The sequence below is a fragment of the Oncorhynchus mykiss genome, chromosome Y (assembly GCF_013265735.2).
Source record: "Oncorhynchus mykiss isolate Arlee chromosome Y, USDA_OmykA_1.1, whole genome shotgun sequence".
Classification (NCBI taxonomy): Eukaryota; Metazoa; Chordata; class Actinopteri; order Salmoniformes; family Salmonidae; genus Oncorhynchus; species Oncorhynchus mykiss.
Window position 1 is genome coordinate 17,515,446 of NC_048593.1, and position 27,387 is coordinate 17,542,832.

A 27,387-nucleotide genomic window follows, 5' to 3' on the forward strand; every position below is an offset into this window, starting at 1 on the left:
AGATAAAACTAACTGATTAAAACACATGAAGGTAGCACCATGGTGTAGACAAATGGTGTGTGGCTGCTATGAAAGTGAACTGCGTGCGGGTGATCAGGCTGTATTCATTCCGCAGGTTCTGTTGCAAAACATTTCTTAAATAGAAGCAAACGGAACGAAACCGGGAGGGACCTACCTGAATTTCTCCATTTGAAACTCTCGTTTTAGTATGAACTTGCAGTGTTTGGACTAACTGTTTGGACTAATGATTACTGCCAGATCAGCTAGATGCAGGCAAGACTGCAAAGCAGTATTGAATGTGTCACCTTGATTACTCCAGTTTGTCTCTCGACCTACGCACCTGTATTATAAACTTTAATTTGTGATGGGTATAGGGCAAATTCAAGTATCATGTAGTAGCCTAAACCTATCGACAACAAAAAACGTCCTCCCTAATCTTAAACGGCACCGACTGCCACTGGTGCGCACAAACACACACACGCTCGCGCGCACACACACACACACACACACACACACACACACACACACACACACACACACACACACACACACACACACACACACACACACACACACACACACACACACACACACACACACACGTGTCCTATAGTGCACACCTGGCATTGCTGCTAGTGTCTGAGTTTAGATCCCAGTGTCTCCTGCAGGTCAGAGCACAGCTGTGCGTGGAGGTAAGAAGGGTTGTATGTAGTGTAGCAGGGTTGTGCAGAGGTCAACTCCAACCACTGAGATGAGGTCCATTGTGATCTTTCTGGTTGAAACAACTTGTCAAGATCTTCCTTGAAATTGGAATCTCTTTGAACATAATGATCTTTTGCCCTGTACAAAGACCCATCAAGAGTATTTTGCTACTTTAAATGGAGTCAATTGGCAATAACTCAGTTTCTTTTTTTGACCTGGCATTGTGCTGCTTATGTAACCCATTAAATTAGTCAGACTGTTTCTTTCAAAGTTCAACTGCTGCAGCCTCTGATCTGCAAAAAACACATGGCACGTACTGCTGCTTTCTCTGCGTGCTCATTTCTTAATGCTAGAAAACAGTGGAGGCTGCTGAGGGGAGGACGGCTCATAATAATGTCTGGAATGGAGTGTAACGGAGGGAATGGAGTGAATGGAATGGTATATGGTTGATGCCATTCCATTGACTCCAGTCCAGCCATTATTATGAGCCGTTCTCCCCACATCAGCCTCTGCTGGAAAACGGTTTGTTTCAATCCTCATGCCATTGTGTGTCTGCCTGAGTGTCTTGAGTCAATAACACAGTATCTGGAGTGTTATTGGCTCTAGTCACTGAATCAACATTGTTCAGACTTATTCTCAAAAGTCACTGAATTCTGTCACAAAACACATGCAAAACACATAATCCTGAATAAACAGATCTGAAACAAGGAATGAATGTAGCAGCTGGCTTGTTACCAGGAGGAGATTGGCATAGTTTGATTGGCATGGTTTGTTTTGCAACGAGGAAACAATAACCTGCGCCTGTACATAAGAAACATGGCTCCCAACAACACAGACAAGAAAGTAACTGTCAGCCTGTGACGGGCTGCCGACGCATTGTCCTCCTCTTTCTGTTCAGCCTGGGCTCCCTGTGACACAAAATCATTACACGACCCAGTACACTCCGTCTTACCCCCTCTTTATTTTCCTACAAAAATATTTCACCTTAGAAAAGACGGCTGTGAAATGTACATGTTTTTTGTTGTTGCAACTGCCATAGAATGTTTCACCTCAAATAGATCTGTATATACAGACTGTAAGTAAATATATCTTAGCAATATTCATAAATCTAGTTGTGTTTTGAGTGGGTGCCCTCCTCTCAGCAGGCATGTCTCTGGTGGATATCCATGTCCAGTCACTGTACTGGTACCCAGACATCCTCCTATCCTTAGGGATAGTTCATGTTAGGAGAGACAATGGAGAAGGAGAATGGCGCAGCTGGGTGACCGCTGGGTATCGCTGACAGCTGCAGTGGCCACTGACCTGACCAGGCCAAGGCATCATGAAAACCCCATCAAGCACATCTCCGAGTAGGGCTCGACCACAATCCCTCTGTGCTTATTACAAAAATACATCCTAATAATCAATGCTAACGGGTTACCCTCTCTGATAACGGCAGGAGGTGCGACTGTATCTCAGCTGAGAACAAAAAGAAAGATACAGGGGCAAAGGTCTCAAAAGGGCACGCGAATCCAGTCAAGGAGGGAGAGTCAGTGTCATTACAGGAAGTAGTGTCCATTCCATCCAGATAGCCCTGACATTAGAAACTCAGTGAGAGAACAAGCTGTCCAATTATAGTGGAGTGTTCATCCGACCAGCCCACACATTACCAGTTGAAGGAGTGAGAGGACACAGATACATTTGTCCAGCTAGCTCAGACTGTAAAAAACGCACATGGGGTGGTCTGTGTGTGTGTGTGTGTGTGTGAGGGTTCTTAAAGTAACTTTCCAGTAAAAAAAAACATTTAAAAGTTAATATTCTGCTAACTCATACGCAAATTATGCTGTTGACTCATCCTATACTAGTATTTGTGGCCAAAAGCATAAATTGGAGACAAAACACTTGAAAAACCCAACCTCAAACAGTTAAAAAAATGCTTGGTTATTTCCTCAGAGAGGATGGTCATCTTCCTGAGGAGGATGAGCTAGCCAATCAGTGGTCTAGTCGTGTGAATATTTTTAATGACCGGTATACGCCAACACCATTCTGTTGTTGGGGCACGCCCCACAACATTCCAAAAAAGAAAACATAATACATTTTTTGGGGGAAGGAAAACTTTCACTAATATTGTAATTAATAATAGGTCATATTTCACAGAAATCCCAAAACACTGGAGAGTTACTTTAAACTCTTATAGTGATTGCAGAAACAAGGGGACAGGGAGCACAGCATCCCAGAGGACCACTCTCCTTCTAGACTGCTTAGTCACGGAGGGACATTTTGCTATAAACTTGTTATCATTATCATCATCAAGTTGATGTACTATTTCCATTATCGTCACGTTATCACATTTCTAATTCAATCCAGTATCATAATTTAAACATCATTCATTTGAAAGCATATTGATCCATTGAGAAAGATTTGGTATAATAAATAAAACAAATTAACAATGAGGATCCCAATTAAGATAACAATAACAACAAATTCCTCCAGTCATCGTTTTGATTCGATGGTGTAGCTGGTCGGGCATGTCCCCGGGCGAAAAGCCCCCTTAAGCCACTCCCACGCTCTCAGCAGATTGGCTGCTGTACCTCCTGTCACAGAGTGAGGCCGCTCCCCTCTGCTTACATCATAGAGGGACGTAGGATAGTACCACAGAGATAGTCAAGAGGGCAAGTAGCCAGAGGGGGGAGGGGGAGGGCTGGGCTCCCAAGGGCGAGGCAGAGTTGGAGGTACAGGAGCACACCTCGTAGCCGTTTTCGGCGTGGTCGGCGTGGTGCTGCCCGTGTAGCCGCGTGTTAGCCGTGTTATTGGCCTCTGTGGCTGGGGAGTCCGACTGCATCTCTGTACACACCAGCCAGTCCTTTCCTATGGACCGTGGGTACCCAGCTTCCACCTCCATATCACTGCCCACCACACGCCAGTACTCCTTCCCCTTGAAGAAGTATGAGGAGCCTTAATGAAAAGAGGAAGAAGACAAAGAGGCTGCATAAGTGAAAAAGAGGGTGTGACGATTGATTTTGCTATGGTAATACATCAGTCACTTGATTCTGTCTCGCTGTTTTTCGTCCAGTCCCTCTCTCTATTCACCAGTTTGTTTTCCCACACCAGTTCGTATTCCCACAACAAACTCTCATTCTCTTCCTCTCTCTCAAATATAATTCCCCCCCCCCCCATCTGTCTCCTGTGTCTCTACAAGCAGCTATCTCTTCCTCTCTCTCTCTCTCCCTTCCTCGCTCTTATCCTCCCTAGCACTATCTCTCCCACTCTTTCCATCCCTGCCACCACATCCACCTCTCTCCCTGAGGTCTTTGATGTGCTTCCAGTTCCCAGGCCCCCAGGGTCCACGTGTGTATGTATGAATCCTCTGGTGGCTCAGACTGTCATTTTTGCGCGTGGCCTGTGCTCACCGACACCAAACAGCTCCGAGCAGGACCTCTAGAGTTGGCAACGGTACAGAGCCCAGCACACGGAGGAAAGCGCTTACATACACTCAGCCACAGGAGTCGCTACAGGGGAGAAAGGATCTAACTGGCTCATGTGGAGACTCGGCTGGAGCTTGCCATGCGTGTGTGTGTTTATGCACTGTAGAGTGAGTGTGTAAAATGGCTGTGTGTGTTACTGAAGAATGGGTTTTGATAACTTGTGGTCACTATACTGTATGAATATGTTTGATAAGCTATTGTATGTATTTGTAGCTACATTATATGCTTCTTTGTGTGTGTGTGTGTGTGTGTGTGTGTGTGTGTGTGTGTGTGTGTGTGTGTGTGTGTGTGTGTGTGTGTGCTTGAGTTTCTGTGAGACAGATAGAGAGGTGAGGGCTGTATACTACATGTGTGCTTTGGTGTGATATGACTTACCAACGTGTCAGACTGAGTGTACTTTAATTACTGTTAGACTGGCCCTCCACTGGTTAGGGTCTGACTGAGATAGGCATGAGTAAGGAGCTCACTGCTGAAAGTACTGTGCAATAGCAATGAAAACACTATGGTTGAATCTCAAATGACACCCCATTCCTTATACAGTGCACTACTTTTGACCAGAGCCCTATGGGCCCTGGCTGAAAGTAGTGCACTAAATAGGGAATAGGGTGCCATTTGGTACACAACACCTATCATTCCCAGATCACACTCCAGATCAAAAGACCGAATATCAAATTACATGTTAGGGGCCGTCTGCATTGAGGGCTTTAGAATGCATAGCGGCGCCACCAGGACTGTGGTTTAGGCAGGCTTGACTGACCAATGACCCGGGCTGTTTTTGACTAGATTAGTCTCCAGTCTGAGAGAGTTAGAGGGCAAGGGGGCTGGAGAGGAAAAGGACCCAGTGTGGGTTAGTAGTGGATATACTGTAGAAGTAGACCTGTCAGGACCCTGAGGGCAGGCATGAATGACATACACTCAGGTACTCCATTCTTTTTTACTAATGCTTCCATTATTTTTGTGTACTGTCAAGTGCAGTGTACTGAATGTGTTTCTCAGCTTGTATTTAGTTTTACGAAGTGAGCGAAATGTGTATATGTAGTGAGTAAATGTGTGTGTTTAGTATGTTGATCTGTGTGTGTCTAATACTCACCGTCAGACCATCGCATGGCGTCGTCTAGTGGGGACGGGATCCCCTTCCACAGTGTGCTGTCTTTTGGGTAGCCCTGATCCATACGCCGTAGATGGTCGTCATAGCGCCAGTAGCGGTTGTCCTTGAAGAAGTAGGTCTTGTCATTGTGGAGCCACACAAAGGCCGCGTCTACACCCTCCATAGGCAGGCCGAAGTCACTGATTGGCCGAGGATAACCCTCCTCCACGTTGTTGTCTTTGAATATCCAATACTTTAGTCCTGAGGAGGCAGGACAAAGGAACGTCAATCAACGAGAGTGAACTGGATAACTTGTTTAATTTAATAACTCAACTGAATGAAAGTGACTTGTGATTAAATGTGTTTTGTGATTAAACTATTCAATTGACTGAAATATAGAGATTCAGGTTTTTACCAAGATACAGGTTTTACCAAGATACAGGTTTTACCAAGATACAGGTTTTACCAAGATACAGGTTTTACCAAGAGGTGTTCTTGTTTTTGTGCTTTGGTAATCTTGATTGTATTTTAAACTCTCTGTTATCCCCAAAACTGTCAAAAACACCCTCCAAGGCCAATGATGACACATGAAAGCAGCAATCAGCAATTACACAATAACAAAGTGTTTCCCCACCAGTGTTTTGGTAAAAGGCTGAGGGATGCAGCCGGAGAAATGTAACCACTCTGAAATTCATTGACAGAGCTATGGTTCCAAGGACTGACCATCCATGATATAAAAGGAGAGTTTTAACCATGTTTGTGGCTATATAGTGTTTGTTTACATTTGCTTTATTTACAAACATCGGAGTAAAACAAGCTTATATTTTGTGTTCTGATGGGGTGTGACAGTTGAACTAATAAGCTCACGAGGCATTGTATAAGTTATATCCTTCAAGAATCAATGGGCACAGATCATGCATTTATAAGTCCACAAATGGAAGTAGCAACTGATAGACCTCTTTTCATGTGTTTCTCAGAACACATTCACCTTCCTTTGACCAGCCCATCATTGGTATCATAGCTGACCTCCCTGCCTCAACCACGGCCACGGCAGAGTTTCCGAGTTATGTACCTTTGAAGAAGACGATCTTGTGGTCCCCAGGTCTCTCGTAGACAGCGTCCACACTGTCCAGGTTGGTAGGCAGGCCTCTCCAGAACCTGTGGGTCTGAGCCGGACGCAGAGACACCAGGTGCTTCTCCCGCGTCAGACGCCAGAAATACTTCCCTAGGAGGAAAATAGAGAAAGTAAAAGAAAAGTAGGAAGGAAATGTTTTAAAAAAAGTGGAAGAGAGAATACAAAGTCCTTCTCTCTCTGTTTAAGTGTGTGTGTGTGTGTCTGTACAGGATTATGCACTGTATGTGGAGTGTGTGTGTGTGTGTGTGTTTGTATGCATTGTATGTGTGTTAATTGTAAAATAAGATAAATGGTCCACAGGGAAAACATGTGTGGACACCTCAGGGCATATTGTACCCAGGCAGGCACACAGCTGGCAGATCCAACCAAGCGAACAGGGAGAAGCAGATTCAGCCTAGCTCCCAGTATCTGTGTCGGACTGCCTTAGTCTAAGTTTGTCTGAGTTTAGTCACAGCCTGTGCATTATTACTTTGTAATCTGCAGCTCTACAGGGTATTAACAGCGTCCATACATACTTAACTTTAATTATTACCAGGAGTTCTCTTGAGGTTAACCGATGTTAATTCAGATTTTTTTTTGTTGCGAGAGAGACCTGTCTCATAAAACCTTATAACTGGACAGTAAAATGTATCGAATTGATTGTGTGAGTCAGATGGAACTGGGGGCCCCTCTAGGGCTATCCCCTGTTTTGGTGTGAAGGTGTGTGTGGAACTCAGAGAGATATGCTTGGCTGGGTTCTATATTGATCGCAGGCAGCGCCACACTCTGTTTTCTCTCCTTTCTGGCCTCTCTCTGTACCTTTGAAAAAGAAGGCCTCTCCACGAATCTGGGCCACTGCATCGAAGTGACTTGTGCACCTGTTAGGGGCATCTCGTGCCGGCCTAAGAGAAGAAAGGGAGAGAGGGGGAGGGGAGAGAATGAGAGAGAGAGGGGGAGCGAGAGACAAAAGTGAATTATATAATTAATTGAAGAAACTAAGACAGAATGTTCTGTACACCAAACCACTTCTCTATCCCCAGTCAGACGTACTGTAATGTGTATACGTGTTACTATGCCAGTCTAAATCAGTATCTTCTCATCTTAAACCAATGTGTGCGTGTCTCTGTTTGTTTCATGTATGCAAAGCGCCCATGCGCACTATATTTGTGTTTATTTTCTGCGTATGCGTGTCAATTAAAAAACGAGCCAAACATCAGAGGAGATGTTATCGTCCTGACGCAGGAGACCGAGGTCCTCACACGCATTATCCCAGTGCTAATGACTGAGTAAAGCACTTGACGTGTCCTGGCTGCAAATGACGAGGCAATTACAACGACAGGGCTGCTTTTGTGAGACGCTACTCGCCTAGATCCTTATTAACAAAGATCTCCATTCAGGGCTTATTAACAGAGGAGCTGCGAAGAGACTACTATATTAGTGACCTTTTTCGGGCTAAATCCACCTTCTCCACACATTATCCAGCAAGATGGAGTGGAGGAGAAATGAGAAGGGAAAGCTACAGAAAAGAGGACAAAGTCTCCGCTTTGTATGAAAATCTATTACATTAGATGAGTGCTGTGTCATCTGGAGACTGGATTTGGTATAAATGGACTCATTTTGTACTGTGAGCACACGCTCGGCTGTACTTTACTGTGACTCGAGAACAAGGTGACTTGAGAACAAGGTGAAGTAAGAGACTGCTATCTCTCACTACTGCGGCGTTGTGACAATGTCCAAACTCGCTGACCTCAAGGACAGATGGATGACTGAGGGAGAGAAAATGGGCCTGGAAGTTTCTGAGCTTCAGTTTGGAGGTATACAGGGGTGTGTAGATTTAATGTGTCTGCTTGTGTGTCCATGTGAGTGTGTGTTTGTGTGTGTGTGTGTGTGTGTGACTTACGGGACAGTAGATCTGTTCTCAGGGAGGTCCAGTAGTACAGGTGGGTCAGCGGTCTGGGAGGGATCATCAGGACGCGTCGTATGAGACACTGAATCTCTCACCCCTGGGAAAGATGAGACCCCGCATTCAGATACAGATATTCAACACATAGGCTGCGTTCACACAGGCAGCCCAATTTGTATATTTTTTTCACTTATTTGTCTTTTAACCAAACAGATCAGCTCTTTTGCCAATAATTGGGCAAAAGATGAGAATTGGGCTGCCTGTGTAAACGCAGACATACAGCCCCAGCATGGCTCAACATGGTCTCTCCCTCCCTCCTTCCATCTCTCTCTCTCTCTCTCTCTCTCTCTCTCTCACCCTCCCTTTCTTCTTTGTCCTACCTTGCCCGCTAACTCGAGTCTCTTCCCTTCTCCCCCAGCCACTTATCCCCTCTCACCTATCAGTCTTCCTATCCTCCTCGCCTCCCTCTCTCTTCGCCCCTCAAGTATCTGTCTTCCTCTACTCTCCTCCTCTCCTACCTCTCTCAGTAGCATGGCACACAGTGATAAGCAGGGCCTGTGCCACAGGGATGACCAATTAAAGCCCTCTCTTCGCTCCTTGCATATAAACAAATCAATTCTGCTTCCTGTGCCGAGGCCTTGGGTTTTCTGCTCTGCACCGCCATGTCGCGCTGAGGGATGGGCGGCCACATCCCGCTAGGAATCATGGGTAATTATAGGAGACATTTGCAGTGAGTGGTTGAATGGTGGTGGTAGGTAGGATTTTCTGCACAGCATGTGTACATAGAAGGGATGGCAGGATGCCAGTCCAGTGATCTGTGTAAGTGAGGTAGGCGGGGGCAGGTATAGAAGAGTTATGGAGGAGTAGCTAGGCAAGAGGTGTTCAGATGTGTGGGCCGAAGGATAAAGATGACTGAAATAGGAAAGATAGGAAGAGAGTGGAGGGAGATGACTGGAATATGTGAGATGGAGAGGGGGAGGAGAGAAAGAGAAGTGTTGGTTATAGTATAGGAGGGAGACGTGGGCTGGAGAACGTACCGTAGAGCTGCCAGACGCGGACCTTGTCCTCATAAGGGAGGTCATACTTGAGTGGGTCCCCCACAGGACCCTGGTAGTACGGCCTCATGATGGACTCTATTGCTGAGGTGTGGGCCAGGCCAATAGCATGACCAAACTCATGCACTGCTACCGCAAACAGATCCATCCCGTGAGAGTCTGAGGAGAGAGAGCGAAAGGAGAGAAGTGAGAGAGATAATGGTGAGATTTCTCCATCCATTGGAGCAGAGAAATGCTTTAATAAAGCTTTTGTATCATGAACACACCCCTCACTGATAGACAAGACAAGTCAGAAGAATGTTGTGGTGGACTGCCCTAGAAAGCCTTGGCTTGAGTGAGCTGGAATGGCTAATAGGAGCAGGAGCCTATTTTGATATGAGGAGGTAGGACCCAGGAGCAGAGAAGAGAATCAGACGACAGGTGACCGAGTTGATGCGACTCAGGATCTTGAATGGTCCTACATAGCGCAGAGCGAGACTCCGAGAGTATTCTTTTAAGCGGAGATCACGGGTGGACAGCCACTCCCGCTGACCAGGTTGGAGGAGCCGAAGGGGCCTTCGTTGTCGGTTTGCCTGGTGTTGTTGTCAAGCAGAGGAGCGGAACAAGAAGGATTGCGCTCTGGTCCAGGTGCGCAAATTTGTCAAATGAATTCCTCTGCTGAGGGCACCCCCACTTCGGCCTGTTCAGGAAACGGGAGGGGGTGTGAACCCAAATTGACACTCAAAAGGTGACAGTTCAGCAGTGTGTTGTAAGCATATTCGGCCCAGATGAGGAACTTGCCCCAGTTGGTGACTTGAGTGGAGACAAAACAGCGGAGGAACTTCTCCAGCTCATGTTTGACCCGCTCAGTCTGCCTATTCGTCTGTGGGTGGAACCCAGAGGAGAAACTCCCGACACCCCCAACAGGGAGCAGAAGGCTTTCCAATACCGCATGATGAACTGGGGGCCACGGTCCAAGACAATGTCCTGTGTGAGTCCTTGTAGTCGAAAGACATGGCTAATCATGAGATCAGTTGTCTCTTTGGCCGAGGGCAACTTGCATAGGGTGATGAAATGGGCGACCACCAGGATAGTGGTAAGCCCTTGGGATGGAGGTAACCCCATGATAAAGTCTAGGGACAGGTGGGAACCAGGGCCGGTTGGGGATGGGCAGAGGTTGGAGCAACCGAGCCCGTTGCTGTCATGAGGACTTGCTTTCGGTACAGATGAAGCAAGCTGTAGCGAAGGATCTGAGATTCTCAATCATGTTGGGCCACCAGAATTTCCGCCTCAGGAACTCCAGTGTCCGATTAACCCCTGGATGCCCTGTTCATGTAGAGGAGTGTCCCCATTGTAGTACTCGAGAATGGGCTGAGCGTGGAACATACAGTCGGTTAGTGGGACCCCCGCTGGGGTCAGGTTCTCAGTCTGGGCTTGTCGGTCCGTGATCTCAATACTCTGTACTACAGGGGCCACAATGCGGGAGCTGGGGATGATGGGCTCGGGGTCTTTCTCCTCATTAGAGACATCATGTTGTTGGGACAGGACGTCTGCTTTCTGGTTCTTGGATCCCAGGTGATAGGCTAGTGTGAAGTTGAACCTGTTAAAAAACAGAGCCCACCGAGCCTAGCGAGTGTTCAACCTCTAAGCTTTTTGAATGTAGACTATGTTCTTGTGGTCCGTCCAGATTACGAAGGAATGAGGTGCCCCCACCAATCGGTGTCTCCACTCCTCAAGTGCCCACTTAACTGCCAAGAGCTCCCGGTTGCCAGCATCGTAATTGCATTCCACCTTTGAGAGCCGCTTGGAGAGAAAGGCACATGGCTGGAGTTTCCTGTCCCCCTCATTCCGCTGTGAAAGGGCCGCACCTGCTCTGGTATCCGAGGCGTCCACCTCTACCATGAAGGGACGAGCAGAATCAGGATGAACAAGGATGGGTCCGGAGGTGAAATGTCCCTTGAGCTCCTTGAATGCCCTGTCAGCCTCGGGGGTCCAGCACAACCAGGTCTGGGACTGACGGGTTAGGGCTGTGAGAGGCGCTGCCACCGCACCAAATTTGTGTATAAAACATTTGTAAAAATTGAAAAAACCCTGGCCTTGTTTGAGTGAGGCGGGATGGGGCCAGTCGGTGACCACCGTAACCTTTACGGGGTCCATCTAGATGCCGGCGGGAGAAATAATATGAGAGATAATATGGCCCAGGAATGAGACTTGGGATACGTGGAACTTACACTTCTCTATTTTGACATATAGCTGACTCTGCAGGAGGCGTCTCGGGAACATCAGGATGTCGTCGGGGTAAATAAAGACGAAACGATTCAACATGTCCCTAAGTGTGTCACTGACCAATGCCAGTAAATTCGACAATCCGAATGGCATGAATCATAGTGGCCACTAGGGGTGTTAAAGGTAGTTTTCCATTCATCTCCCTCCCTGATTCTCACCAGATTGTAAGCATTGCGGAGGTCCATTTGGTGAAGAATTGGGGCCCTTGGGCAAGCTCCAAGGCGGAGGACATCAGGGTTAGGGGGTAACGGTTCTTAATCATAATCCTGTTCAGCCCTCGGTAATCGATGCAGGGACACAGACCCCCATCCTTCTTTCCCACAAAGAATAAGCTTGCGCCAGCTGGGGATGTTGAGGAACGAATGAAGCCTGCCTCCAGCGACTCCCGGATGTAGTCGTCCATGGATGCTGCTTCAGGGGCCGAGAGGGAATAAAGAATCTGAAGAGGGATGGGGCATTTCACACAGGGATTTGTAATTCTCTGGCGAGGTCCTAATCAATGAAATGATCCGCGGCCCCGGAGTTCACGAAGGCTTGAATATGGTGCTGATGGTTGTCCCAGTGTAGGGTCACCGGTAGTGACAGTCGGTGACTGGGTAGCCTGGGAGTGACTACACAGCTTGTCAGGGTCTCCCCCTGTCCTGGCGAGCCCCTGTGTTTCCTGTAAGTTCTGGGCATGTAGAAAAAACAGAGATGACCGAGACCTCCGCAGTAGAGGCAGTAGCTTTTGCACATGCGCAGTCGCCTTCCTGTGGGCTCAGACGTGTGCGTCCCAGCTGCATGAGCTCCTCAGTACTGGGGAAACCCGGATACGGGGATGGTATCAAAGGGACGCTTATCAGGGACTCGAGTTTCTCTCCCAGTTTCTGAGAGGCCAGTTCATCCTTGATAAAGTTAGACTGACCCTGGTGGAAGTCGGTGACCAGTGCCTCAGTATTCCACCCACTCTCGGCAGCGAGGGTGCAGAACTCAATAGTGAAGTCAGCCACTGGTCGCGGAGGTTGAAGAGCCGGCTCGCCGCTTCTCGTCTGCCGATTGGGTGGTCGAAGACTCGTTGCAACTCGGAAATGAAGGCAGATGTTATTGTGGGTGTAGAGAAATGCTATGGAGCTGCAAGATGGTGGCTGCTGTTCCCACACCACTGTTGCCCATGCCATGGCTTTACCCGAGAGTAGAGAGAGGATATAGGTGATCTTGGCCCGATCGGTGTGGAACAAGAAGGACTGTAGCTCGAACACCAGAGAGCACTGTGTTAGGAACCCCTTGCATCTTCCCGGGTGGCCGTCATGCTACTCGGAGGCTGGGATCTTCGGTTCCCGGTGCAGGTTCCCTGGGAAATCTACGGTGACGACTGGAGCACTGGGCGCTGAGACTTAGGCAGTTGTTCCTCCTGGGTTGTGGGTGTGCATTGGTTGGAGCGAGTCGGTAAGTGGCCGGAGAGTCTCTGATATTTGGGAAAGTTGTTCTTGCTATCACCCCAGCAGTGCTCCTTGGTGGGTTATAACATTCTTGATCTGGCCGATCTCTGCTGGGTCCATGCTGGAGGCAGACGCTTGCTGTGACATGAGGTAGGACCCAGGAGCAGAGAAGAGAACCAGACGAGGAACCAGTGGTTTAGAATAAACGTAAATACTTTACTTGGAAAAAGTTCAACAGTAAAACTGGGACAACAATAAACACTAGGACTCGAAAACCTACTCAGGAGACAAACACACAGCAAACAAATCAAACCTCTGCAAAGGGTAACAGAAAACACACATCTCTTAAAAGGGAATCAGAATTAGTAATAGAAAACACCCGAGTGTCATAATAGTCTCTAGGGCGGTCTCTGCCGCCCTCTTCTGACAGGTGGAACCATGACGCCAATCTCCTGTTTCTGTAGCGTGAGGCAGATTGATGCACAAGTACACCACCTGGACAGGACGCTAGTCTATTGCAGGGCCTTAACCCCCATTGATCTCCTTCATGTTGAGTGTCAAATCGTTTTTACAGTCTTTGGTATGACTCGGCCGAGAATCAAACTCCCAACTTTTCAATCTCAGGGGGACACAGTGTTTTTCTCTTACTTCTAAACTCATCTTCATATAGTTACAGTTAAGGAGACTGGCAGACGGGCACAGAGGCTTTTAATGCTTTTAGGGTAGTGGTGCAGAGAGATAGTTATGGAAATGCAGCCTGATCCACGAGCTGTCAGTCACAGACGAGCATGGAGGGACACCTGGAGCGAGGGCAGCATGCTAGAAATACCGCTCCTCTCCTCCACGGCTGAATTTGCTTTAAAAAAAAGAAAGAAAACCTGTTCGTCTGGCTCTGCTAAGCGAGACCAAGAGTTCTAACCTGTGGCTAAGAGATTTAGATTGCGGCTCTATCATCCACCAAACTCGGTGTGGTGTGTGTTAGTGTGCCACAGCTAGCTAGGTTCCCTGGTGCTTTGTGTGTGGCTAGCTTTAGATTAGCACAGGCTTGGCTGCGTCTCAGGGTCATGCTGAAACACAGACAAATGAGAGAGTTGGTGATAGATTCACTCCCGGTTAGTGTAGCCACCAGGGCGAGGAAAGCCCAATACATGTTGTAATCTAAGGGAGCACATTGTGCAGAAATGGAATGGAGAAATGGAGGAAGGGATAAAAGGAGGGAGAGAGGTTATGGTACCATGGTGACATTTCCTTTACAAGGAGTATGCAGGGTGGAGGAGGAAGCATCTGGGCTAGGATGGGTGGCAGCAGGAGGTACAGAGAGAGAGAGAGAGAGAGAGAGAGAGAGAGATAGAGAGAGAGAGAGAGAGAGAGAGAGAGAGAGAGAGAGAGAGAGAGAGAGAGAGAGAGAGAGAGAGAGAGAGAGAGAGAGAGAGAGTACAGGCCAGATGGAGTCTGTCTGTCCCATTAGATTTAGGGATGGGAACCTTTTCTAAAAGCAAGCCACAGGTGGCCAGAACAGGGTGCTGCTGGGAAAACATTAGGAGTCTGTGGAGGATGAGAGGAACAACCCCCTATTCCCTTTTAGAGTCCTTTGTTCACTGACTACAGCAGGTTCAGCCTTGTGGCTGTTTACTCAGCCAAAATGCGTTCAGCTTTGTGGAACCTGATTCCATGCCCCTGTGACCATCTCCAAATATGACTAGTGCTCCATTTCGATGTCTCTCTCCAATCCTCAGGAGAGGGCTGCTGTTCCTCTGTGGTGATGGCGATGGTGGTGATGGCGTACAGCCTGTTAGCCACTGTGGTGCACCCTGGTCTCTGAGGAGCCAGTCAGCCAGAGCAGGGAGACTAAATGACTGGCTGACAGCTTGATAATGTGGATGAGCAGGGTGGAGCAATTTCTACCTTCTCCCATATCATTCTCTTCTCTGTCTCTCTATCTCTCTGTCTCTCTTTCTCTCTCCCAGTTTCACACAAACATGAACACACTCAAGTGTGCACACGCACACAGGCATGAACCAAAGCCAAATTGAAAACACACCTGCTTAATGAGCCTTTTGTTTCGGCCACCGTAAGCTGTCTGCATTAGCGAGCAATCAGCAGCGAGATTATGAATAAAAGCAATCTGTCTGCTGTCAAAACAAAAACAGCGTTCCATTTATGTGACTCGGGCCCCAAGAGCCTACCCTGGCCACCACATTTGATGTCACCCCTTACAATCAACCAGTGGGGAGCAGAATGCTAGCGAACTTAAATGGAGCGTTCAGCATTCTTCTAGCTCCGTTTTAAATTCAGTGGTAATTACATACATTAGCAGATGGCCCTCAAAGGGTGGAAAGTTGTAAGGTCCTATCAAGAACAATACAATGAGAGATATTTTCAGAGAATAGGCAAGGGGCGAGAGAAAAAAAAAGGGTGAGAGGAAAAGCAATTGCTCAAGTCCTTATTCCTCTGGTAACGTCCATCCTTCTTAAGAAGATTAGGGCCCAGGAAGTCTACTGAACCACCGCGTTTCACTGCTAGCTCTTGACCATACAAGTTTTCCAACCTCTCCAAAGATGATCCTCTTGTTGGAAAGTTGCAGCAACAACAACCACCTCCAATGTCTAGGTTATTGGGGGGGAAAAGCCAGGGCCAGGCTTTGAATCCTTTTTCAGACTGACTAAAAAGGACCTTAATGAAAGAAGCACCTGTATGGCTCGCTGTTATGACAGAAAACTAGGGACAACTAGTTAAGGTTTAACTCCCATTTCTAACCCAAAGCACCAACAACGTTTTCATTACACATGTCAAAGAACACAATCCTTCAGTGTCTTAAAACACAACAACAACCATATCACACATACATGTACATAACGTAAGTCAAGGTAAGGCATTGGTATCAGTTTTAGTAAGTGATCTTTGAGATTAGTATCCTACTGTGTGGGGGGGGGGGGGGGGGGGGGGGACTAAGAGTCGCGGTGTTGACCCGACGGACTGTGATGTTGAGAAGAAGTTAAGAGATTAATTAACTGTATTTCCTGCGCCTCGGTTGACTCACGTCTGCCACCAGAAAGTCAAGGATAACACGAAAAGCAAACAAACACAAATAAATCCAAGTGCTGAAGGACTAGGATATTATACAAGAAATCAAGATGGTGGGTTGGGGTGTTCATTCGTTTCAGTAAAAGGGTTCATATCATAAGCAAATACTGGAGCGATCTCATTCCCTGTGTGGGTTGAGAAGGGTAAATCATAATATTTATCATCATCATTATCCTTCACTTCCACCTCCTCATCATCATCATTTATTCATGCAGTGATGTGAGATGGCTTGGAGAGAGGCTGGATTTTCCAATAATCTTCCTTCACTTTCTCCCACTTCATTAAATCTAACCCTCCATCCGCCAACCCTCTCAGTGTATTCCCTTGACCCCCACCGCCTCTCTCCCTCCCTCCCTGTCTGCTCCACCTGCCAGTCCCTGTGTAGGCAGCTGCTGCCTGCCTGCCTGGCCTGGCCTGGCGGGAGCCCTAATTGGAGCAGAATGAGCCACTGTCCAGGAGCATATGGCCCCCAGGCCTCCTGCAGGACAGAGGGAGACCAGGGCACGGCCTGGCAGCCTGGCCCCATCACCAGGCATACAAGCTGGGCCAGTCTGCATCACGCAGCCCCGCTTCTCTCCTACCCCCTACACTGAGGTCTGGGTCCCACAAGCAAGCATACAAGGCCCTTCCTCGTCCTCCATTCAGCAAATCAGATCATGACTCCGTACTCTTGCTTCCTGTTTAAAATCAGAAGCTGAAACAGGAAGTACCTGCGATTCGCTTCGTTGGGAAATGGTCACTAAAATCAGAGGATATGCGAGGATATGAGGATATCCGAGGATATGCTTCATTTTATGCATGCTTTGACAACAACAATGAGCTGGGAGTGAAGGCGGTAACCGACCCAGAGGACTGGGTGATCTCTGAGGCAGATGTGAGAAGGGTCTTTAAGGTCAACACCCGCAAGGCCGCGGGCCCCGACAGTATTCCAGGGCGCGTTCTCAGAGTAATTTTCAAATTCTCCTTGTCCCAGTCTGCAATCCCCACATGTTTTAAGATGACAACAGTCACCCATGATCAAAAGAACTCTAAGGCTTCATGCCACAATGATTACCACCCTGTAGCACTCACTTCCATAATCTTGAAGTGCTTTGAGAGGCTGGTTACAGCACACACTATCTCCATCATCCCAGTGACCCTAGACCCACTCCAATTTGCATACTGCCCCAACAAATCCATAGATGACGCAATCTAAATTGCTCTCCACACTGCCCTCATCCACCTAGAGGAAAGCATGCCCCCATCCACATCGATGGGTTGGCAACGGAGGAGGTAGACAGCTCAGTGTCCAAATCACAAAAGATTTAAAATGGCCCAAACACACCCACACAGTCTAGAAGAAGGCGTGACAGCGCCTCTTCCCCCTCAGAAGGTTGAAAAAGTGCGGCATGGCCCTCAAATCCTTAAAAGGTTCTACCGCTGCACCATTGAGAGCATTTTGACTGGCTGCATCACTGCTTGGTATGTCAATAGCACCGCCCTTGATCGATTGAGCAACAGAGGGTTGTGCGGACAGCCCAGTACATTACCGGGGCCAAGCTCCCTGCCATCCAGGACCTCTTTATCAGGCGGTGTTTAAAAAAAAAAAAGGCCTGGAAAATCATGAAAGACCCCAACCACCCAAAGCCATAGACTATTTTCTCTGGTGCAGCACGGCAAGAGGTACCAATGGGCTTCTGACACCAACGGGCTTTTGAACAGCTTCCATCCCCAAGCAATACGACTAATAAATAGCTCACAAAATAGCTACACGGACCGAGTTTACCTTATATCTTTATTGACCTTTTATTTCAGTCTCTATGCACACTCACAGGGCCCTACACACTCACACACACTGTCACTCCAACACACACACACACACACACACACACATGCACACAAACACTCACTCACTCCATAATTTCCTCACTCACACATAATATGCACATACATTTATTCTGACTCCACACCCACGCACATACAAGAGGCTGCTACTCTGTTCATCTTATATCCTGCTGCCTAGTCACCTTACCCCTATACTGTACATATCTACCTCCTTCACTCAAGTATCCCTGCACATTGTTCATATGGTATTGGAACTGACTTTTTAAATATATGCTTACTTATTTACTTTACTGTGTATTTCATATTTTCTTTTCTTATTTCTCAAGTTTTTTTTTTCTAGTAATACATCGTTATTGATTATTGCATTGTTGGGTTTTGAGTTTGCAAGAAAGGCATTTCACTGTACTTGTGCATGTGACATTAAAACGTCAAACTTGGGTCGGTTTGTCTTTGGGATCTGTCCTGCCCTGTTAGAGAGGTAATGGGCCAGCATACAAAACTGTCTGCACTCGCCTGCCACTCGCCTGCCACCCTCTTCCTCCGTCTGTCTCGGGAAGGAAGGAGAGGTAAGGTCATAACAGAGAAGGCATGACTTTCTCCATCAGAGATGGACAGGGAGGGAGCGATGGGAAGCCACATTGAGTCCACTCAGTCTAATGAGAATGGGAGAGGGGAGGGGGAAGAGGAGGTGGGCAGTCCTCAGCCGAGCAGCAACAGGCAGACTTAATGATTAATGAGAGCATCCCTGTGTCTGGGAGCATTTAGTAGATCTGAACGACCCATGGCTGACCGACCAACCGCTGGAGCTTCAAGGTGTCACAAGGTGTCACTGGGCATCACACACATGCAACCACGTGCAAACTCCTGGAATTGCACATACACATAAATATAATGAACAAATGAACATGATATCACATATACAATACATGCACAATACACACTAGTCACTGAAGGTACAGTAAACCACCAAGCACTCACCTGGTGATCTGAAGGTCCAGGCCTCATCATCATCAAAGTGGGTGTCCCCGGCCGTGAACCTCTCTCCGGGGAAGAAGGCGTGTGCCACGGTGCCTCCCGGCCCATCGAAAGGGTACCCGTCGTTGTGGTCGGCCTTGGTGAAGTCGATCTGGATGTCTGCGTCGTTGCCCGCAACTTCATGGAAGTTGAGGGGGGAGATGTCACTCCAGACCTTGAGGGCGTAGTACATGAGAGCTCGTACCGTATCTCGACCCAACAGAGGAGACTCCTTAGGAAAGGTACGAATCCTGGAGATGGAGAGGAAGAGAAGAGGGAGAGGGGACCAGATGGGAGAAGAAGAGAGGAGAAGAGGAGAGGATGAGAGGAGAGTGGAAGCAGATGGAAGTAGGAACAGGGAGAGAGGAGGGCCAGGCAAGAGAGGGGAAAAAAGATAGGAGGAGAGGAGGAGAGAGTGTGAGAGGTCAAAATTCAAAATTAGAATACAGTACAAGTACACTGGCAGAGCTGCATTCACTATTCAACAAAATGTTAGCTGATGCCAAAATATTGCCAGTTCATGCATGACTACAGGGCTTGTTTGCAGATACCCACTGATTGTATCTCCTTTTCCATTTCATGGCTTGGTGAGCCCTCGCAGCTGGAAACACATTGACCATAGTGTTAGAATACATCAACATCTTTGAACTGAGTTGCGGAGAGAGAGGAGAAAGACAAAGAATTAGATTTTTTAGGAATAACTTTTGAGGTACTCCCTCCCTCCCTCCCTCCCTTCTCTCTCTCTCTCTCTCTCTCTCTCTCTCTCTCTCTCTCTCTCACTGTCTCACGCTCTCTGTCTCCCTATCTCCCCCATCTCTCTCTGCCTCTGCTGCAGCAGTAATAGGATTTGAATAAACAGTGGGGCAGTCATACTCTCGCCCTCTCTATCCCCTCTCTCTATTTCCTACCCCTCTTCTCTCACTCTCCTCTGTGTGTGTTTGTCCAAACCGTACAGAGAATGATTGGGAACCCACTGTGCCACTCCCACACATACATCCCCTCTCCTGTGAGGGCCATTTGGCCTCTCCACCCCAGACCAGATCGGTAGGAAATGTATGTAAAGTTCACCTGTTAAAGCTTGAGGCCCGCTAGGAGTCCCCCACACACACACACCCACACACACAGACCCCCACACACAGACCCACACACACAGACCCACACACACACAGATCCACACACACAGACCCCCACACACACAGGCCCACATACACAGACCCACAAACCCACAGACACACACACAGACCCCCCTGCACACACATAGACACACAAGACAGCCCCCCCCCACCCCCAGAGTGGGATTCACTTAGCTAGCCATCCTCCATTCTCTAGCCACTAAGACCAGAACTATCACAGTCCCCAGCAACAACCCCAGACCAAACACACGCTCAATAGCATTATTACAGGTGCTTGGTCAGCCATAGTGTAGGAATAGCAGCTTGCTAGCCAAGGTCAGAGGCAGACTCCCCTGCATCACAGATGCACCTTAGAGACTGCTTCCCTATGTACAGAGTCTAGATCTGACAAGCGAGGTATGTGATGTCTCCAATTTCTTTGAGCATTCAATATGGCTCAGTGTTATTGTACAGTCATTGTTGATGTGTCGATCATTTTGGACCCCACTGTAAATAGATACATTTTTTGTTGTTTTGGCTCTGTACTCAAGCACTTTGAATTTGACCGGATAAAATGACTATGTAGCATGTCTATGTATCATATGCAGACTGTCAGCTTTAGTTTGAGGGTATTTTCATCCACATCGGGTGAACCGTTTAGAAATTACATCACTTTTTTTTACATAGATTCCCCCCATTTTAGGGGACCAAAAGTTTTGGGGAAAATTCACTTATATGTGTATTAAAGTAGTCAAAAGATAAGTATTTGGGCCCATATTCCTAGCACACAATGATTACATCAAGCTTCTCACTCTACACACTTGTTGGATGCTTGCTGTTTGTTCTGGTTGTGTTTCACATTATTTTGTGCCCAATAGAAATAAATGGTAAATCAAGTCTCCCAGGCGCAACTCAAATGTTGACTCTTCGTTTGCAAGTCCAGTCACAGCTCCTGCGCTCCCATAGTCTGATGACTCAGAATACGAGTGGGGGGAAAAACATAGAACTTGAAACAAAGTCATTTTTCTCTTTCTCACTTAAATCTCTCAGCAGGATTAACCTCCCTAGCCCTGATATGAAATGAGCTGTCTTTCTCTCTTCATGGAAACTATATATGCAAACATACAGATTCTCTCTACTGACAGACATATGCAGACACACATAGGACACACGCAGGTGCGTTTAAAGGATGTCACGGATTCTTGCTTAACAAGTACCTCTTCCTCCTGATTCGGCTCACACCAAGGCTCAAACCCAGGACCTCTGCTTTGAAAGCACATGTGACCGCCCTCCCAGAGCCTCTTGCCACTCTTATCAGTTGCGCCACACAAAAAGCTAGCTGATCGGCTATTCAGTGGAGCAAGTGGGGACACATCCCCATGTGCCACACACACACACACACACACACACACACACACACACACACACACACACACACACACACACACACACACACACACACACACACACACACACACACACACACACACACAGTGCTCTTGTACACTAAGGACCTGGGGAAGAGTTGCAGGAGTACTATTTGAAGAATGTGCCAATTTTGAAGGCTAGGACCCCTGTCCTGCAAAACAGTCTAGGGCCGTGAGAAGATAATAGGAATTATCGCTGACACAGGGACTTAACAGTAACTCTATCCTTTAACTTTGACTCACTGGGCTGAGTAATAAATGAGAGTTAAAAAAGATCATCGCAAAGTTAAAATGCAGTGAACTTGTGAGGTTTAAAGATAGTGTCCTTCAGCAGGATAATACTCCAGTCCCTCGATAAATCCTTTGTCAGGAGTGAGTCCCATCTTCCTCCATCTCCCTGTCAGAGTGGCTATCCCAGCCGTCAATCACGGCTATAATGATGACAGCACAGGGAGAAGGGTGGAATTGATGTGGTGTCCCCTCGTTATTAGTATCACTTTATGGTAACACCCTCATCATTAGATCACCCAGCTATGGTACAATGACGATGTGATGGGGCTTCCTTAGGTTCCTTGGGTCTGTCCTTTGGTTCACATACACCCGACTCTCTCCTCCCCTACTGTGTCCCTAAAATATATATTTCCTTAACACTTGTGTGTGTGTACACCACTGGACATATGTGACAACCTATACTGTATCCAACTTATCCCTCTTATCCATGCTCTTTCTCTGATCCATTGTATGCATCGTGTCACTCAAATCCAAATAGGAACCAGAGGGTACACTAAGGTCATGGTGACAGAGTGACTGATGCTTATAATGACTGTCTCCTTCCTCCACTGCAGCATGTTAACCCCGGCCAGCCAGCCAGCTGGACTAGACAGACAGTACAGGGAAGTGAATCAGAGCTCGAGACCGACAGACAGGAAAGTGAATTAGAGCAGTAGACAGACTGACAGCGATAGAGAGAGAGAGAGAGAGAGAGAGAGAGAGAGAGAGCGAGAGAGAGAGAGAGAGATGGAGGGAGGGAGGGAGGCTGCTCTGCTTTCCCCACCTATCTGTTCAGGTGATTAATACATGCGCTAACGAGCAGGAGGCTGTCTGCTGGGGGATAATGGGCTAACAGTGTGTGATGAACTGGACTGTGTGTGTGTGTGTGTTTGTGTGTAGGTATGTGCTTTTGTGTGTCATTAGGAGGCCATGTCTTCTGTCTAACAATAATGTGATTTATGCTTGATTCAGCAGGCTCTGTGCGGAGGGGGTGACGCCAATGATCCTCTGAAACCTCGCAGAGGCCAAATTGTGCTCTGTACGGCGATGCCGCGCGCCTCCCAAATGTTGTTGATGGTAGGTGGGGGCAGTACATCCTGTATAAACACACTCACATTCTTGACAACTTTGACAACTTTTCACAACAAACATGGAGAACTTTGATGAAAGGCGTTCGCAAATACAAATATCTTTAGGATACCTCGTGTAGGGATTTGAAAGACATGAACATGCAAATAGTCTGGGTAGCCATTTGATTAGATGTTCAGGAGTCTTCAGGCTTGGGGCTAGAAGCTGTTTAGAAGCCTCTTGGACTTAGACTTGGTGCTCCGGTACCGCTTGCCTTGCAGTAGCAGAGAGAACAGTCTATGACTAGGGTGGCTGGAGTCTTGGCCCCAGAAGCTTGTCCCCAGTGAATTACTGAGCCATATGCACTACCCTCTAGTGCCTCGCGGATGGAGGCCGAGCAGTTGCCATACCAGCCAGTGATGCAACATGCTCTTGACGGTGCAGCTGTAGAACCTTTTGAGGATCTGAGGACCCATGCCAAATCTTTTCAGTCTCCTGAGGGGGAATAGGCGTTGTCGTGCCCTCTTCACGACTGTCTTGGTGTGCTTGGACCGTTAGTTTGTTGGTGATGTGGACACCAAGGAACTTGAAGCTCTCAACCTGCTCCACTACAGTCCTGTCGATGAGAATGGGGGCGTGCTCAGACCTCTTTTTCCTGTAGTCCACAATCATCTCCTTTGTCTTGATCACGTTGAGGGAGAGGTTGTTGTCCTGGCACCACACGGCCAGGTCTCTGACCTCCTCCCTATAGGCTGTTTCGTTGTTGTCGGTGATCAGGCCTACCATTGTTGTGTCATCTGCAAACTTAATGATGGTGTTGGAGTCGTCCCTGGCTGTGCAGTCATGAGTGAACAGGGAGTACAGGAGGGGCCTGAGCACGCACCCCTGAGGGGGCCATGTGTTGAGGATCAGCGTTGCGGATGTGTTGTTACCTACCCTTACCACCTGGGGACGGCCATCAGGAAGTCCAGGATCCAGTTGCAGAAGTAGGTGTTTAGTCCCAGGGCCTAAGCTTATTGATGAGCTTTGAGGGGACTATGGTGTTGAACACTGAACTGTAGTCAATGAATAGCATTCTCACATACGTGTTCCTTTTGTCCAGGTGAGAAAGGGCAGTATGGAGTGCAATAGAGATGGCCTCATCTGGGGATCTGTTAGGACGGTATGTGGGTCTAGGGTTTCTGGCTATAATGGTGTTGATGTGAGCCATGACCAGCTTTTCAAAGCACTTCATGGATACAGACGTGATTGCTACGGGTCAGTAGTCATTTAGGCAGGTAACCTTAGTGTTCTTGGGCACAGAACAGTGTTCTTAGCCCTGAATCATTACGAGTGGTGCGTTTTAAGAGGTGCAGACCAATTTATTGGATGTGTATGACTAGTGCAATGACTGGAAGTATATGGGTATCTGCTAGCATGCAGATAAAGGGCCTCAATGCCAAAATCCTGAAATATTCCTTTAAGTGTTGTCTCACAGGTGACTCACAGGTAATCTTTTGACGTCAAACCAAAATCAACCAGTCTCATACTTAAAAAAAAATATATGATACAAGGACAACAAAACAACACAAGATCAATCCTTAGTTTGGGGTTTAAGATACGCTATTATATGTTTGAGTGTTCCTAAAATAGAGCCTGTTTTGGACTGGCTGTGAGCTCTGCCTCAGGCTTGGGCTGCTAGCCCACTAACAATACTATAGGCCACAGGAGGTTGGTGGCACCTTAACTGGCTCGTGGTAATGACGGGAGAGAAATATGTGGAATGGTAACAAATACATCAAACACATGGTTTCCAGGTTTCCATTCAATAAATATAGACCTATCTGTGCTAAATACGTTAACTTGAACCCATTTGCAGCCCACAGTCCACACAGCATTCACACTGATATAGAGACTAGGCCTACTGTACATTAAATTATGTCTGAGCATGGACATGCCAAACATTGTCAATAAGCAAGATTCGATTCATTCTTGATAAGGCCTAAACAAAGCGAAACAACATTTTGTTTTAAATATGCTGTGTCACACTTACAGGCGCCATAACTTCGGCACGTGGGCATATGATATTAAAAACAAAGACAGACTATGGATGGTTTTACTCACATCCAAACTTCTCACAGTAGCTGAAAAAAAGATACAATATAAAGAGTAAGGGAGAATGTCCACTCACCGTTGTACTGCTCCCAAAAAGGCCTACGTTTTCTGAACATAATCGGAACCCATCTCACAGATCACATCGCATTCACACGTCTCCAGAAGTTGCATTAAATCAGGAAGGTGAATCATTCTAATAAGATTGGTTGTAATAAAACGAAAAACAAGTCATCTGTTTATAAAAATACAAATACATTCTCTGTTCAAATATTTTCCATTGAACACACACACACGAATGGTGTATAGGTATTTTGTAGAAAAGATAAGGATGAAATTCTTATCTAAACATAAAAGAGAAGACAGAAACAACAAGACCCAGAGTTCTGGGTCCAAAGTAAATAGAAAGAGGGCAGATGTCACCCCCCCCCCCCCCCCCCCCCCCCCCCGCCTCTTACCTCCCCACAGCACTGAATGGTCCAAGTAAGAGAGGAGAGGCTGACACTTTCAGACACTCCCAGGATGATCAGAAGCGTGTCTGGGGTCAATTGAAGTCTCTAGAACTTCAGAGACTATCCTAACAATTCCACACCAATAACCATACAAGTTAGAGCAAAGGGCAAAGCAGTGGAATAGTGTACCCTGCACAGCATGACATTTATCACACATAGGGGAGGTATCAGGAAATATCCTATGCAGCTTAGTTTTGGAATAGTGTAATCTGTGTAAGATCTTGAATTGTATGAGACGGTGTCTGGAGTTAATGGAGCAGGTTTGGATATACTCCAAGCTCTCTTCCCAGTCTGCTACAGAAATGTTAGTGCCTAGCTTTTCTTCCCATTTTGCCTTAATGGCATCTGTAGATGGTGTGCTAACAGATTGAAAAGCATCATATAGACGAGATATTAGTTTGCCTGAGGTGGGACAAATGTTGATGCATCCGTCAAACATGGAAGGTTTAGCATTTCTAAATGTAGGAAGATGTTTTCTAACATAGTCTCTAATCTGTAGGTATCTGAAAAAGTTACTTCTGGGAAGATTATAGATTTCCTTCAACAAATCAGAGGCAAAGGTCCCTTCTATATATATTGTAGATCCCCTGTGGTATTGATCTCTAGTTCTCCCCATCGCTCAAAGGTGTTATCAAGGTTAGAGGGGGCAAAGGAGGGATTCCTGGCAACAGGGAGCAGGAATGATATTGGTGTAGGGTCAAAGTGGACTTTAATTTCCTTCCTGAGAATTGATTCTATATCCTGAGAATGTACCAAACAAATGAATCAAATCAAGAATAGCTGGAATACTAGACTGGTGTTCTGTTACATAGAGGAGCATGTCATCTGCGTATAGAGAAATCTTATTTAGAGTATCTTCAGTATTATAGCCGTGTATTGCTGCATGAGATCTGATCGCCTGAGCGAGAGGTTCAATAATTAGAGCGAAAAAGCAGAGGCAACAGCGCACAACCTTCCCCCTCTATAAAGGTTAAATCGGGGCGACAATGATTGGTTAGTGAGTATTCTCGCACAGGGGTTCCTATATAAAAGCTGGATTCATTTTATGATCCCATCTCCAATATTACATTTCAGTAGGACTGTGAATAGATAGAGCCACTCAACTTGGTCAAAGCCCTTTTCGGCGTCCAGAGATATAACGGCAAGGTCCACGTTGGGTAACCTCTGAGAATACATAATGTTGAAGAGGCGACTGAGATTGAAGAATGAGTTTCTGTTAGGGATAAAGCCAGTCTGGTCCGAATTGACCAATTTTCCCAATAAAGTGCTAAGCCTATTAGCCAGAGTTTTTGCGCAAATCATTTGGTCTGTATTAAGGAGAGATATTGGTCTGTATGACCCTACCTCTTCCGGATCTTTACCCTTTCTATGAACAACTGTAATAAACGCCTCATCGAAAGTAGGTGGGAGATCTCCATCCTCAATGGCCTGAACCAACATTTTGTGCAGGTAGGGAGAATATTGCTGAATGTTTTATAGGGAATCCATCTGGTCCCGGGGTCTTGCCACTCTTTAGAGGTGTAATTGTTTCTCGAATTTCTCCAAGAGATATTACCTTATTCAGGAAGTTGGAATCTTCCTGGTTGTGGTTTGTTACCAAACTCAAAATATTTTTGCTTGGCATAGAGAAAAGATTAAGCAATTTTAGTTGAGATAATCTTGATTATATTCAAATTTCAAAGTGTTCATTTAAAAAAAATGTTTCTCCTTCGATGGATGACTAGCATTCCCCCTATCCAGTAAGTGAATTTGTCCCTCCAAATCTACTCATTTCTCTCTGTCTTGCCTACTCCTGGCAGCCAGAATGGAGATGATACAGCCTCTCAAATAAGCCTTCACTGTTTCCCACAATAATGCTGGGGTTAGTCTCTGTGTTGTCATTGGTACAGTGCCATGCAAAAGTATTCATCCCCCTTGGCGTTTTTCCTATTTTGTTGCATTACAACCTGTCATTTAAATTGATTTTTATTTGGATTT

At 46.8% G+C, this 27,387-nt stretch overlaps 1 protein-coding gene across 1 annotated transcript in view; it reads right to left on the minus strand.

Annotated features, from left to right (window-relative positions):
* Nucleotides 1-1,643: 1,643 nt before the first annotated feature.
* LOC110509737 (matrix metalloproteinase-17) overlaps nucleotides 1,644-27,387 on the minus strand; it is an 80,463-nt gene continuing 54,719 nt past the window's right edge. Inside the window, exons 4-10 of the mRNA XM_021590813.2 lie at nucleotides 18,895-19,181; nucleotides 9,308-9,484; nucleotides 8,268-8,370; nucleotides 7,187-7,269; nucleotides 6,326-6,478; nucleotides 5,257-5,514; nucleotides 1,644-3,636 (exon numbers count right to left, since the gene is read on the minus strand). Of these exons, the coding sequence (XP_021446488.1) occupies nucleotides 3,311-3,636; nucleotides 5,257-5,514; nucleotides 6,326-6,478; nucleotides 7,187-7,269; nucleotides 8,268-8,370; nucleotides 9,308-9,484; nucleotides 18,895-19,181 (1,387 nt within the window). The 3' untranslated portion in view covers nucleotides 1,644-3,310. The remainder of the gene's footprint in view (nucleotides 3,637-5,256; nucleotides 5,515-6,325; nucleotides 6,479-7,186; nucleotides 7,270-8,267; nucleotides 8,371-9,307; nucleotides 9,485-18,894; nucleotides 19,182-27,387) is intronic.